This window comes from Carassius carassius, chromosome 6, assembly GCF_963082965.1.
Source record: "Carassius carassius chromosome 6, fCarCar2.1, whole genome shotgun sequence".
In the NCBI taxonomy this organism is placed as follows: domain Eukaryota; kingdom Metazoa; phylum Chordata; class Actinopteri; order Cypriniformes; family Cyprinidae; genus Carassius; species Carassius carassius.
Genome location: NC_081760.1, coordinates 1,146,372 through 1,160,462, shown reverse-complemented (window position 1 = coordinate 1,160,462; position 14,091 = coordinate 1,146,372). Strand labels below are relative to the sequence as shown.

At 35.4% G+C, this 14,091-nt stretch overlaps 1 protein-coding gene across 1 annotated transcript in view; it reads right to left on the bottom strand.

Annotated features, from left to right (window-relative positions):
* The window catches only part of LOC132142168 (lipopolysaccharide-responsive and beige-like anchor protein), a 204,301-nt gene that overhangs the window by 145,209 nt on the left and 45,001 nt on the right, over positions 1 to 14,091 (bottom strand). The window contains exons 10-21 of the mRNA XM_059551824.1: positions 13,276 to 13,409; positions 12,013 to 12,121; positions 9,252 to 9,404; positions 8,959 to 9,127; positions 7,968 to 8,047; positions 7,807 to 7,869; positions 6,751 to 6,848; positions 5,626 to 5,718; positions 5,078 to 5,186; positions 4,484 to 4,565; positions 2,258 to 2,381; positions 1,595 to 1,787 (exon numbers count right to left, since the gene is read on the bottom strand). Coding sequence (XP_059407807.1) covers positions 1,595 to 1,787; positions 2,258 to 2,381; positions 4,484 to 4,565; positions 5,078 to 5,186; positions 5,626 to 5,718; positions 6,751 to 6,848; positions 7,807 to 7,869; positions 7,968 to 8,047; positions 8,959 to 9,127; positions 9,252 to 9,404; positions 12,013 to 12,121; positions 13,276 to 13,409 — 1,407 coding nt within the window. The remainder of the gene's footprint in view (positions 1 to 1,594; positions 1,788 to 2,257; positions 2,382 to 4,483; positions 4,566 to 5,077; positions 5,187 to 5,625; positions 5,719 to 6,750; positions 6,849 to 7,806; positions 7,870 to 7,967; positions 8,048 to 8,958; positions 9,128 to 9,251; positions 9,405 to 12,012; positions 12,122 to 13,275; positions 13,410 to 14,091) is intronic.

The window sequence follows — 14,091 nt, the reverse complement described above, 5'->3', positions numbered from 1 at the left end:
TGGCCTTCAGATGTGTTCAGGCCAGGAGTCTTATCAAACATGTGAAGTTTGGGGAATATCGAACATTTTATGCCTGAGTTACAACAACTTCTCTTCCTATGGCGAGACAGACCAGAAATAGAAGATCCTCCAATAACCAACAGGTCTGGTGTTTGGGTGCACTTTGTATTAAATGTCCGGCTCTTCAATCTTCCCCCGCTCATCGAGTGCTTGAAGTGCGTCAGAAACAGAGCGCGCGCATGATCAGTTGTGTAGCGTGCCCGACGCCGCATCCAATGTAGACAGCGTAGAAACGTAGAAACGGGCCTGCCAGCTCGCGCCAGTTCTAGACACGGTGAAAGTTTCCTGATTGTGACGGAAGGCCGAATTTACATGACACATTATAAATGAGCATAGTCTGCCATAGATACAGTGCCAAAAAGAAGAGAAGAGGATAAAGACAGAGGTAAAGAGATGTAGTGAAAGAACAATTTATTGCATAGGAGTAAGATACTATAATTTCATGGCAGTTATTTTTACCTTAAACTTAATGTTAGCAGTTGTTCTGAGTTCTGAGTCCCCATACTGTGAATCATGTCAGTTTTAAGACGCATATTTTATTATCACTTTTTTTATTAATGTTTTGCTCTACAGTTGTGCTACAATTTTGTACAGTTTTGGGGGGATACAGTACAGGCCAAAAGATTGGAAACATTACTATTTTTAATGTTTTTGAAAAAAGTTTCTTCTGCTCATCAAGCCTGCATTTATTTGATCAAAAATACAGAAAAAAATGTAATATTGTGATATATTATTACAATTTAAAAAAATTTGTTTTCAATTTATTATACTTTAAATTATCATTTATTTCTGTGATGCAAAGCTGAATTTATTCCGTAATTCCTGCTTTGTTCCAAAAAACATAAGCCCTATAGAGAACCAATTGAGTAAAAACACACTCAATATAAAGAGTTATAGAGTTCCATATAAAAAGTTACATCTTTGTATTTGTTCATAACTACTACAATAATATAACATTTTCATTTTTTTTTATAAGGAGCTGTTTTTGTTTTATACAGTATGCTGCTAAGAAAACACCATAAAAGATGGGTAAAGAATAGCTCCACCACTGTTCAATGTAAAAAAAAAAAAAAAAAAAATACTTTGTTAGTTTTAATAAATAAAACATTTTTTTAAAAATCAAGGAAATTTTAACTTAATTTTAGATTATACCAATTTTTTCTTTTTGCTGTATCTAAAACGTACCGAACCGAACCGTGACACCAGTGTATCGTATCGAACCGAACCGTGAATTTTGTGAACCGTTACACCCCTAATATATATATTATATATATATATATATATATATATATATATATATATATATATATATATATATATATATATATGCATGTTCATTTGTTACTATTAGCTGCTTTTTAGCTAAAATAATAATACAAATAATAATAGTAATTTACATTTTAAATATTTCAAAGGCATTTCCTCTGTTGTATGGACCAAGTTTTGTGAATGCATGTAAATATTAATGAGTGCAAGTAACATATACGTTTATTACATGCATCCATGTTTTGTGTGTGTGTGTTTGGGTCCTTACCTTAGAGTGTGTGATGGAGAGTGTGTCCACCCACACGCGCCAGCCGCCCCACTCATACTTAATGGCGTGATAAAGGAGGATGCGAAAGATGGCGTACACCATCTCTGTGATCTTCTGCTCCTCGCTGTTCTTGGGGTTTATAAAGCACAGAGACAGCATCCACTCCTGCCACACCGAGCACTGCAACAGACTCCTACAGAAAACAACAAGTTTGTAAAAAAAACAGTACTCATTTCCGAGAAAACAGTACCGATGACGAGCATGATGAAGTCTGTCTGTGTGTGTGTGTGTGTGTGTGTGTGTGTGTGTCTATGTGTGTATGTGTGTGTCTGTCTTTTTGTGTGTGTGTGTGTGTGTGTGTGTGTGTCTCTGTGTGTGTGTCTGTGTGTGTCTGTGTGTGTGTCTCTGTGTGTGTGTGTGTCTCTGTGTGTGTGTGTGTGTGTGTGTGTGTGTGTGTGTGTGTGTGTGTGTGTGTGTGTGTGTCTGTGTCTGTCTCTGTGTGTGTGTCTCTGTGTGTGTGTGTGTGTGTGTGTGTGTGTGTGTCTGTGTGTGTGTGTGTGTCTCTGTGTGTCTCTGTGTGTGTGTGTGTGTGTGTGTGTGTGTGTGTCTGTGTGTGTGTGTGTGTGTGTCTGTGTGTGTCTGTGTGTGTGTGTGTGTCCTCACCTGCGGTTCTCTCGGCTGTTGTTGAAGAGTTTGATCATGTCTGAGAGGAAGATGCGCCGTACTTCCATGGTTTCTGTTCCTGGAGGAGCGTTCTTTAAGAGGGCAGCGATCAATTTTAGGATCTCTAAAAGTGGAAATATCTGTGTTTAATGCCCATGAACAGCACCATTTGACACTATATCTCACAGCTTAGTTTTTAATAGGCTTATGATGCATTAAAAGAACAGTTTTCACTCAAGTTTATGTTTTTATACACAATAGTTTTTAGATTATGCCTAGTCACTAAATTGACTGTAAAAAAAAATAGGTAGTAGGTAGCACAGATAGGTAGTGAACCACATATCCAAACATTATCTGTTCAACAGATGCACAAACTGTTATAGCATATTTAAAATAAAAACAATTTATTATTAATAATACTTTAATTTAGCAAGAATGCAGACAATCAGAAAAGTGAAGACATTTGTTACAAAAGTAATGTTTCTGTTTCTATAAATAGAACTTTCTATTCCTCAAAGAATCCTGAAAAAATTGCATCATGATTTTCATAAATATACCAAGTATTACAATATTGATAATAATGAAACAAATGTGTCGTGACCCCTAAAACCAGCATCAAAAGTTTTTTTATTATTATTATAAAGTTATCTTAATTTGTAATAATATTTCTCAAAATGACTGTTTTTACTGTATTTTTCATCAAATGAACGAAACCTTTGTGAGCATAAGAGACCTAACCAGCCCCAAACTTTGAATAGCTGTTGTAAATGTATATATTAAAAAATTATTTATGAAACAGCAAGGATAAAGGAAATTGCAACTTTTTTAACATTATTATTATTATTATTATTATTATTATTATATTATTATTTTTCCCCCAACACTTGCATATTGTGAGGAAATAACATGCATATAACGTGGATGGAGTAAAAATGTACTCCACATCATAAGGTCAGTACTGTCTACACTCTGCAGCTGAAGTCGTGGCTTCCTGGAACAGAGCGTTAGCTTAAACTGGAAAGATTGGTTGTTTAGATGAATTATCTAGACAATGTCAGCATGCATTAGGTTGAGAAGAGCAGCTCAAGTTTCAGCCGTCACAGGGAGTTCAGAGCACGACAGCATCTGTAACCAATGCTCTCACTCCTTCCAGCAGAATTGTGTTGTTTCTATGCCTTACTCACTTAAATTAGAGTCGCTGAACCTTACTAGTAGAAAATTACCTTTGCATGTATCTCTGCACTTTTCTGTTTTTTTTCGCTCTCCAGTCACCATTTGGTCCTGGTTTGTCCCGGAGTTTAATTTAAAAGAATCTTTTGCTTCCTCAGTTTGTTTGATTGGGTCTGACATGGCTAAAGACTGCAATCAGAGCCATTTAGAGGCTTCAACACAGATCAAATCAAGGAGACACAGAAAAGAAAGCTGAAACTTTGCTTTACTCACTCTAGAACCGATTCTCTGTTAATTTCACATCTCCATGTAAATACAGTTCTAATCAACAGTACCTCAGAATTAAGGTTCATTAGGGAAAGGTCAATATTAGTTTCACCTTTTACATTAAAACCAGAGCATCTGATTGCTGCCAAACCCTGTACTGGATTTAACAAGACACATACAAAATTTAGCATAAACTGAGGCTGGAAAGAAAGGCATCTCGTTATAAGAGATTATTCACCCATCTAATATTCAGAAACCGATGCAGCAAAACTTATTTCAAAACTCTTTTTTTAATGTGTTTATCATCGGAGTAATCGTGACCATAAATTGAGCTTAATTTGTCTGAGGTAACTATACACTATCTATCATTAGAAAATACCAGTGGCTGTTTGATTTGCTCTGCTTCAGCCACAGCAACGATCTAGCCGTACATTTATCATGCACACGAGAGGCAGTATAGAATGCGCTGGAATAACATTTTAAATTTAAGATTTCTCTGAGAAAGGCATGTAAACCTGCAATACAAAAAGAGCCTAGTCTAGATAAATGTGATGTAACAGCCTTTTAGCAATAAAAAAATTCACTGTTAACAATTATTTTAAACTTAAATGAGGTAAAACCTTTTTACGTAATCAAAAAGAATGAATTTATTTCAATGCAATAAAAAAAAAAATTAAGTATTAGTCAAAAATGATATTTTTTTAATCTATTAACAGCTAAGGAAGTGTGTGTATGCACATTTAATCACTGGTGTTGCCAGCCGAAGGGATTGTGTTTTATATAACTTACGTGGGTTTTGAATCTTCACAGTGGAGTCGGGGTCTGGGTGCTGTTTGTGAATGACCAGAGTACAGATCTGCTCTGTAAGAATCTGGAGGAAATTACACATACGTTCTGGTTAGAACCAAAATACAGATTAGAATATAAAAGACACAAAAATTGCAGAACATTTCACAACAATCATAATCTAGGGACATAATCCTGAAAAAAAAATACAAATAATTTTTAATCAGGATTTCAGCATAATTTTGGGGAAATACAGTAGAAAAAAATCAACATGAACAAAAAATAAAAATTTAAATAAATGAGAAAGAAAGAAACAAAAAAATTATCCGTGAGAGAAAGTAAAGCACCTAAATCAACATAGACAGAGTTTTAAATACAGGTATTTTTAGTTACACTTTTTTATGGATAGAAACCACAAAATTAGAAAAAAATCTGATCAGTACAAAGAATATGCGTCTGGCATATACACCACAAACATGTCCAAAGCGTGCACTTTCACCAAATGTAACATTTTGCTGATGTCTGCACAATATAATAGTCAAAAACAAAGTGCTTTAAGCCGACATTAAAAACATGGTATCAATGTCGGAGACTGACCTCGAAAAGCACGTTGTATGTTGTGACTGTGAACTGGTTCGAGTGGAGCATCAATCGTTCGGTCAGCAGAGAGAACAGTCCGTGAGCCAGCATGACCTCCGACTTTGTCCTAAAACACATGGCATCCAAAACATCAGCACCAAACACACACTCTTTATCCATCAAACACCACAGAAACTGCATTTGGAAAAATACTCACACACGACGTCAGACTTTGACTACATTAGTTTATGAATATTTCCATGCTGCGTGAATTAACAGTGGAGTGAGGGTAATTTGTTATCATAAAATAACCCAGCTGAATTCACTCCGGGGAAAAGAGCTAGTTGCTTATTTTAAACTCTTCAGAAATAAAATTCTGACGGCATGCTGAGAGCTTATTTCTGCTAAATATTTATAGCTAGACCATCCACTGCTGAATCATTTAGTAAAATAAACAGTCAGAGTGAATCATGTATAGGAATTGCATATTAAAAACAAGGCTGTCGTTTTATATGATTAACAGTATTATTACAGCCTGAATTCCAAATGATACATAAGTAACTCACTTTGGTGACAGATATTTGAGGAAGTAGCCCAAGACTTTGAGTGCCTGCACACGAATCCCTTCACTTTTGGATGCAAGCAGCTTAAAGATGACCCTGTTGTTCACAGAAGAGAAAAAATGTGCAACATTACATTTCTGATGAGAAACCAATGGAGAAAATTATACTAAATAAATGTGGACCACAAAACCAGTCATAAGTGTCCATTTTTGGAAATTGAGATTTATACATCATCTTTACAGATAAATAAGCTTTCCATCGGTGTATGGTTTGTTATGAAAGTACGATATTTGGCAGAGATGTGACTATTTGAAAATCTGGAATCTGAGGGTGAAAAAAAAAAAAAAATTGGAGAAAATTGCCTTTAAAGTTGCCCAAAAGAGGTCCTTAGCAATGCATATTAATAATAATATTACATTTTTGATTTGTATTACATTTTGGCATAAAATAAATTAATAATTTTGACCATCCAATGTATTTTTGGTTAAATTACATATTTATAAAACAGACTTAGTTCTTGTATTATTATTCAAATGATTGAATGAAAACAACCATATTTACTATCTATATTTAAAACATCTGTACCATCATGGTCAGGCTTATATATGGTGTTGAACTGAACACTTTCGGTGTTTCTCTCTGACTAAAGAAAATACCAGTGACACAGTCTGGTTGGTATGTGCACAGAGCTGACGTGAACATTCATATGTAACCGAGACTATTATACAGTCTACATATTAAAATAAATCTGCCTATACCCTGCTGGAGTAGGATTTGATGGAAGTGTGATTTGAGTGAGGTTGTCAGATCTAAAATGAAAGTGAAGCCCTCTGGGGGTCCAGATGCCCCCTGCTAGCATGCACATTTAACCCCGTGGCTGTCAGTGGAGCTAGCATGTCTATAAAGGATTTGGAAATGTAAATGCCTGCATTGTAGTAGCCCATATGAGAGCAGCATAGGTATCAGATTAACCTATGAAAGTGTTTTTATAGGTTTTGTTCAGCAGGACTCTGCTAAGAATGAGGTGTTGTGGCCTCCTATTGTTCCATGGAGATTTTTTTTTCAGGTTCATTAATAGTTTTTAATAAAGATGTGGTTTAAAGAATGTCTAGTTGCCACAGCTCTCACCGTATTCCATTGCGCTGATCGAAGGCTTGAACCATTGAGATGGGATGCTCAGACATCAGTGCTACCAGAAGCTGAAGAACATCCATCAGATTATCATCCTGTTAACAAGAAAGAAAAAAAAGTAAATTAAATAAGCATGATATGTCAGAGCCAGGTGTCATTCAAATCATTCAAGGCTCTAGGATTTAAAATTCAGATTATTATAGAAGTAGAGCAGGGGATCTTTATTGTCTGCATTAACCTAACATTAGATTTAAATTCATTACATAAATGTGTATGTCATAATAAATGTCATAAAAAAAGACATAAATGTCTTTTCGAGACTGAGATTTATACATCATCTGAAAGCTGAATAAATAAGCGCTCCATTGATGTATGGTTTGTTAGGAGGACAATATTTGTACTATTTAAAAAATCTGGAATCTGAGGGTGCAAAAAAAATCTAAATATTGAGAAAATCATCTTTAAAGTTGTCCAAATGAAGTTCTTAGCAATGCATATTACGGATCAAAAATTACGTTTTGATATATTTACGGTAGGAAATTTACATAATATTTTCATGGAACATGAGTTTTACTTAATATCCTAATGATTTTTGGCATAAGAGAAAAATTTTGACAATAATGAATTTTGACGATAATTTTGACCCCCATGTTTTTTTGGCTATTGCTACAAATATACCCCAGAGACTTAAGACTGCTTTTGTGCTCCAGGGACACAATATATATATATATATGCATCTATGTAACGTATTGTGGAGTAAATGGTTCCACTTCCTTCAGAAAGCATACAAACCGGTGTCCCATTTGTTTTTAAAATCATTATATATATATATATATGGAAATTATCATGATGGTAAACTGTCAATTTTTTTTCATGCACAAGACAGGAAGCTGCAGGGACCAAGCGCCATCTGGGGGCAGTTACACCGCAGACTATACAGTCTAATAAAAACTTTGCAGAATTGATCATTTGCCTTGATTTACAGTAAAATGATTAAAGTGGTCAGGCAAACGATACTGTATTGAGAAATGTATTGTAGGTGCATTGCAGTACCTCATGCATTGTGAGCAGGTAGTTCAGAATACTCTGCAGTTCGTCTTCCTTTACGCCGTGATCCTACATTTACACAAAACACAAGCATCACCTGAACTGCACTTCTCATGATGGAGATGATTTATTCAGATCGTATGCATGTTACGGTCATACTAGTGTACCTTCATGATAAGTTGTTTGACAAACAGCAGCAGGAACGCTCGGAGAGAGAGAATCTCCTTCTGATTTGGTCTTGGCCCATCTGATGCAAGATATCAACCAAAAAACACTCATGTAAATAATACTCTAAGGGGCCTACGTTTGTGATGATACTAATACATTTGTTTGTTTTGTTTTTTGCGTCCCAAAGGAAATTCAGTTTAGAAATAACATTTTAGATTATTTTCCTTTATAACTTGTTGGAAAAAAATGGACGAGAAAATTTCACTCATTTATTGTAATACTAATTTAATTTAATGAGATTTGAATGAGACAAGCAATAAAGCAGTCTAATGTGAAAATTACACACAAGACAAATTGCTATGTTATTGCGTGACGGGATGATTTCCCACAGCATCTTTTGTGCAAACCTGCAGTGCCCTTTTTATCTGGAAATATATTTACAATGACAGTGTTGATAGATTATAAATAAGAATAAAATATTAAATGCATAAAGTTGCAACATCCTAGCAAAGACTCTAGACCACCAAATGAGTTATAACATCATGAGCTTAAACTTAACCAAAAGTTTGAGACTAACCAAAAAATCAAATTCCAATTTCTATTATGCTATTAATATAATTTGCAAAAAATGCATTCAAAATCATTTGCAAAAACAGTTAACTCTGTTTTTACTCTGAACAATTTTCAGAAATCATGTTTTTTCATTGTGTATTACAGTTAACCTCAATCAAACTGCAGTTGGGTTATTTGGACTAGATTAAAAACAACCCTAACAGCTAACATATGCAAAAAATAAAATAAACATGATAACATTGTAAAAAAAAACATTTTTGAAAATGTAAAAAAAAAACCTGAGTTATCTATTTTTACAAATAAACTCTTCAAATATAAACAGTACTAAATGTGTGTGTGTGGGGGGGGCATTATTCCTTCCTCAAGACGTGTTGAGAGCTGAAGTTGGTTTAGTTCTACAGCAGACTGCTCTCTTACCGAGACCCTTGGGCGTGATTCCACTGCGGTCCAGTGGGTTTACAACCCAGTAGAAATACTTGAGTGTATGCATGACCTGCAGTACAGTCCCAACTCTGCGGATCGCATTGTAGATGTTGACGGTGCTGATGAATTCTGTGGCCAGGTAGGTGTAGAGAGCCAGCTGCACCTGTTGGGGGCAGCAAATCAGCTTAAACCACCCATGAAAAGTCACGTTTGAGAGAACAAAGAATTGGTAAACCATTTAGCTAGCATGATGCAACAGCATTGGTTTGAGTACATGTCTAAGATACCTTAGCTGGGGCATAAATCCAGATGGTAGGGTTGAAGAGGATGTGGTCACACAGCTGTTTCAAGAGTAAAACTCCAGAAGGAAGGTTGCTAAGATAACGGGCGAAGGCAAGGATAATGTCCAGCACAGGTCGTGTCACGTGTACTTTGGAAGACTGAGAAGAAGATACAAACATGAAATCAGTTAATAAACTTGGTCACACAAAAAAATAAGAACAAAAGACAAATAGAATCAACAGAGTGCTTCAAGCTGTCAGTTTCTGCAAGCTGTGTGACAGCAAACCTTGAGGTCGATCTCAGGTTTCTAATGTTTATAAGAACACCTGCGCTGATTGTCATATGTGCCGAGGACTCACTGCCCTAACAATCACAAGAGAATCCTTTCACTCTTTTAGTCTTAAAAGAGCAGCATAGGACAATATTTTTCTAAGCAACTTGAATACATTTTAGGGCCTTCAGACAAATACTAAATCCATTTTTAGTCTGGCATATATTCTTTTATTTTTTTAAGATTAAGGTTAATGACTTGATGTGACAACTTAAGGCCAGGTGAGATCTTAAGAGTCCTTTCACTGTAGCCCGAGGTATACAGTAAGTAAAAAAATTACTGGACAAGAAAGAAAGTGCATGTGCACAGAAAAACAGAGCGCAAGAGAAAGACTTTCAAAACAAACAGAAACAGGTGATCTAGTTAAAGACAAAGTACAAGGTTTGAGTATTGAAAGTGTTTTTCTTGGTTATAAAACAGATGAACGTGTGATTATGAATAATACCAGATGAAAGGTATTATGCATTTTCAAGCATTACACGTTTTTATTTTTTTGTGTTACCCTGCAACTTCTGCAGGCATATGCTAGTATGCTTTAAAGGGGATCTATTATGATGTAATATTAATCTCAGGTGTCCCCAGACTGTGTCTGTAAAGTTTCAGCTCCAAATACCCAATGGATAATTTTGAGTTGAAGCAAAAAAAAAAGGATGCTGTTTTTTGGTCATGCATCTTTAAATGCAAATGAGCGGTTGCTCCCTGCCTCCTTTCTACAACAGGGTTGTGCCTTTACAGCTGTACCTCGGATATTCTGCCAAAACAAAACGATACGTTACTTGAATAACCCCAGTTCTCTGATAGCATTAAGTGAGGTATTTAACAATGGGATACGCCCCTTCCATGTAAGGAAGGAGGTGTTCTGGTGAGAACCTGGGTTACACAAGTAACCTATCGTTTTCTTTCAAGTAGTGTTGTCAAAAGACCCGGTACTTCGGTACCAAGTCGGTCCTAAAAAAATTTAAATGTGACGGTACCAGGTTTCTTTAAGTACCGGTAGTACCGAGGTCCCGTTCGAGCTTCAGAGTTCTCTCTCCATCAAGCGATCTGAAACTCTTTGTGAAGGCGCACGACTCACCGTCGCTTTACTGATAGCGCTGTTTCTCACACATGCAAAGAGAGAGAGAGCGAGAGTCTTACGACGCTGAATCGACACGCTATATGTAAACTATTCTTTGTTGTCTTCTCCTGTCAAAATAATGGAGTTCATTTAGAATTATTCATATTCATTTTCGAACAAGCAGAAGACATACCGGTTTCTCCAGTAGTGGGCGGAGCTAATGCACAAATGGCAATTTCATTGGCTGGCGCTGATCTCTTACCGTCCCTGTTTTGATTTCAGCAAATCATTTTGACCGAAAGCAGACAACGTGATTAATATTCATGAGCCCAGCAGCTCATCAATTCATAGTGCATTGTATATAAATTAGTATGATAGTAGAATTAGTAGTAGTATTATCTTTTAATAATAATTAATATGATCTATTACTATTTTTTTACAGAAACCCTCAATGACCAAAAATATCTTAAGCATCACCACCAGTCTTAAGTTCAGTTAAAATGACAAATATGCATTCATTAGGCCTAAAAGTTAATTTTTACATAAAGGCATTGTGCTAGAAATATTACTATTATTTAGTAAAATGTATGTGATACTGCTACTACTGTTGAAAAAATTTATAAAACTTTATTTTTTTAAGAAATAAATCACAATATTTCTTCCATGTTTTAATTTTAATAGCAAATCCCCTTTATTTACCAAAAATAAAATGTGTTTAAATTTCATAAATTAAAAGACAAATTAAATTTGGGTGAAACCGGTTTACTGTTTTTCATAATTATATAACTTTATTTAATTAGCATATTTTTGTGTTTTGCTTTGGTACCAAAATTGGTACCGAGAACCGTGGATTTTCACTGGTATCGGTACCGAATACTGAATACCGTATTTGGTACCGTGAAAACACTACTTTCAAGCATACGTTTCAGTATCTCACTCTGGGATTTCCTTACTCCCTTATTGCCGGATAGACGTCTCAAAGTCTTCTACCAACCAAAGATAACTATCATAGGACTGGCTGAGTCATCGCTAAAGATCCAACGCTAAATACTGCACGTGGCTTGTTTTGAGACACTGCTTATGATTAATGGGGACTAAAAAAGGAGTGGGTGGATCATTAAAGTGTTATCATTATAGAGTAGCTGTGTACACACACTGCCAAAACACATTCATGATCAATTGTTAATATAAAAAGTCCCCATTAAAAATGACTTCCTCACATGCATTTTAAGAGTATAAGCTTATTTCAAATACTAAAGAAGACCGTTTTCACTTTTCTTGTGTTTCAGGATTAGCAGGTTTTAAACGGTCTTTGGATGCACATGTTCCACGTACTCAATGCACAAAGTAATATTCATGTTCATATTCATGTACTTACCTTCTCCAGTGAGTAACCAATGACGAGAAAGCCTTTGCAGGCCAACACCTGCTCTTGCATAGCTACAGAGCCCTTCAACAGCTCCATCACAAATGACAGTAGTGTGCAACTGACAGAAAAACAACATACAACAGGTTAGCTTCAGTGCAGTAGAACTAACAATATGATAATAACATATAGACCTGATCTAGAATAAGAATTAAGTCAAATGAGGCGGGAAAAGATTTCACTTTTATGGGCCTTCTGTTTGGAAGAAGAGGCTTGAACATTCTGCAAAATATCTCTTTTGTGTTCTATGTAAAACAGTCATGAATTTTCACTAGTGCAGATGATTTAATGAGCTAATTTGGTGCAAGTCAATAAAGCATTAAAATTATTCAATTTAACGTAATCTCACACTGCATGCAGTTGCTGACTAACATGATGCACCGTCTTGGGTTTTTGTCTTATATTTATATCATATTATACAGTTTAGCAATAAAACTAAACTAGTTTTTTCCTTGATTATCTACACAATAACTGTACACTACATTTTAGACACAATATTGTCAGTATTGTTGTTTTTGTGTCCACCTTACCAACAAAAATAGATCCAATCAAAGCTACAGAAGAACTGTTGTGTGTCTCCAAGAAACACTCAGCTGCTTCGTTCCTGAATGAATCTTTTTTTGAACGAATTGAGTGAGCAAATGATTCGGTGATCCATTCATAAAGAAAGTCATTGAGTCAATGACAAGAGGACTAAGTAAGACAGTGACTTGCCACCAACTATTGGACGTTTTAGTTTCATATTTACAACCCATTAATGTCCATTAAAAACCCATTAACATCACATCAATATTTATTCTATTCTAACTGTAGTGAAAATGTTGTTAAAAATAGCTGCTGTTACTGTCGTCAATACAATTGATCAAACTGGTCATTTCGATAATGTAAAAGAAAAAAAAATCTTGATTGAGGCATTTGTTTTCCAGGTAACACTCATGTTAGTACTAGAGCCAATTATGGTTAAATATTTAACTTTATATTGGCTCCTAGTCAATGGTATGTCCACACAAAGTAACACTAAGCACTGACCACTAGAGGACCAAACCCTGTAGCCAAAAACAGATTAATGGTTTGTATACCATGAGAAAACATCTCCTTTAAATCCGTTGGGTTTTACAAATCTAGGACAGACAACATAACCCCCCAAATTTCCCCACTGAGTATCCCTTTCCTAATTTTCATTTCACCCCCAAGCCGGAGTTGATGTGTTCTCACCAGACAGAGGTGTCCAACTCGTCACCGCTGTGCTGGAGGAAATCCAGCTGTGCAAACAAGGGGAAAAGGACCTGCACTCCTCCTATAGAATGGATGGCACTCTGAACCGAGTGTGTCACCACAGCTTTGACGTCCTGAGACATAGAAACGCCTGATGTTAGCTTTCTTTAGTCATTTTATGCAATATAATGTCATTAAGTTGTGTAACACAAAGACCCTCTACATTACTACAATTCATAAATCTGTGCTTTGTATTCATGGGGGTTAATTAAATACAGAAAGAAAACTGTGAGGTCCTTAGGTGCCTCTAAAAAGAGTAGTACTCTCCTAGATGGCACATACATAAAATCAATTTCAGAGAGAACTACTTTATCTGTTCAGCATGTGAAGATGCCATCAGAACTGAAGAAGCCTTTATTAACTGAAAACAAAGCTAAATTATTGTTCCTATAGGTTATTTTATATAATATATCCTATAATCCAGTTATCAAGTCCACGGCTTGCCAAGAACAATTTTTCAGTTGAAAATGTTTTTGGAAATGTTCTTGCCAACACAATGTTAATATAAAAATAATAATAATTTCTTAGATTTTAATTAGAAATACAATTATAAAAGTGCTTTTGCTGTTAAACAACTGTGCACTGGGAAAAAATAATAATATTTAACTTTAAACACCATTGTGTTGCTTCCCAAACTATCAGGAGTCATTCTTGCAATTTCGACAAAACATAACTTAACTTTATCTTGATGAAATGCTTAAATTAGAAGAATTTGAATGCATCACTAAAAACCAAATGCTTATGCTTGCAAGACAT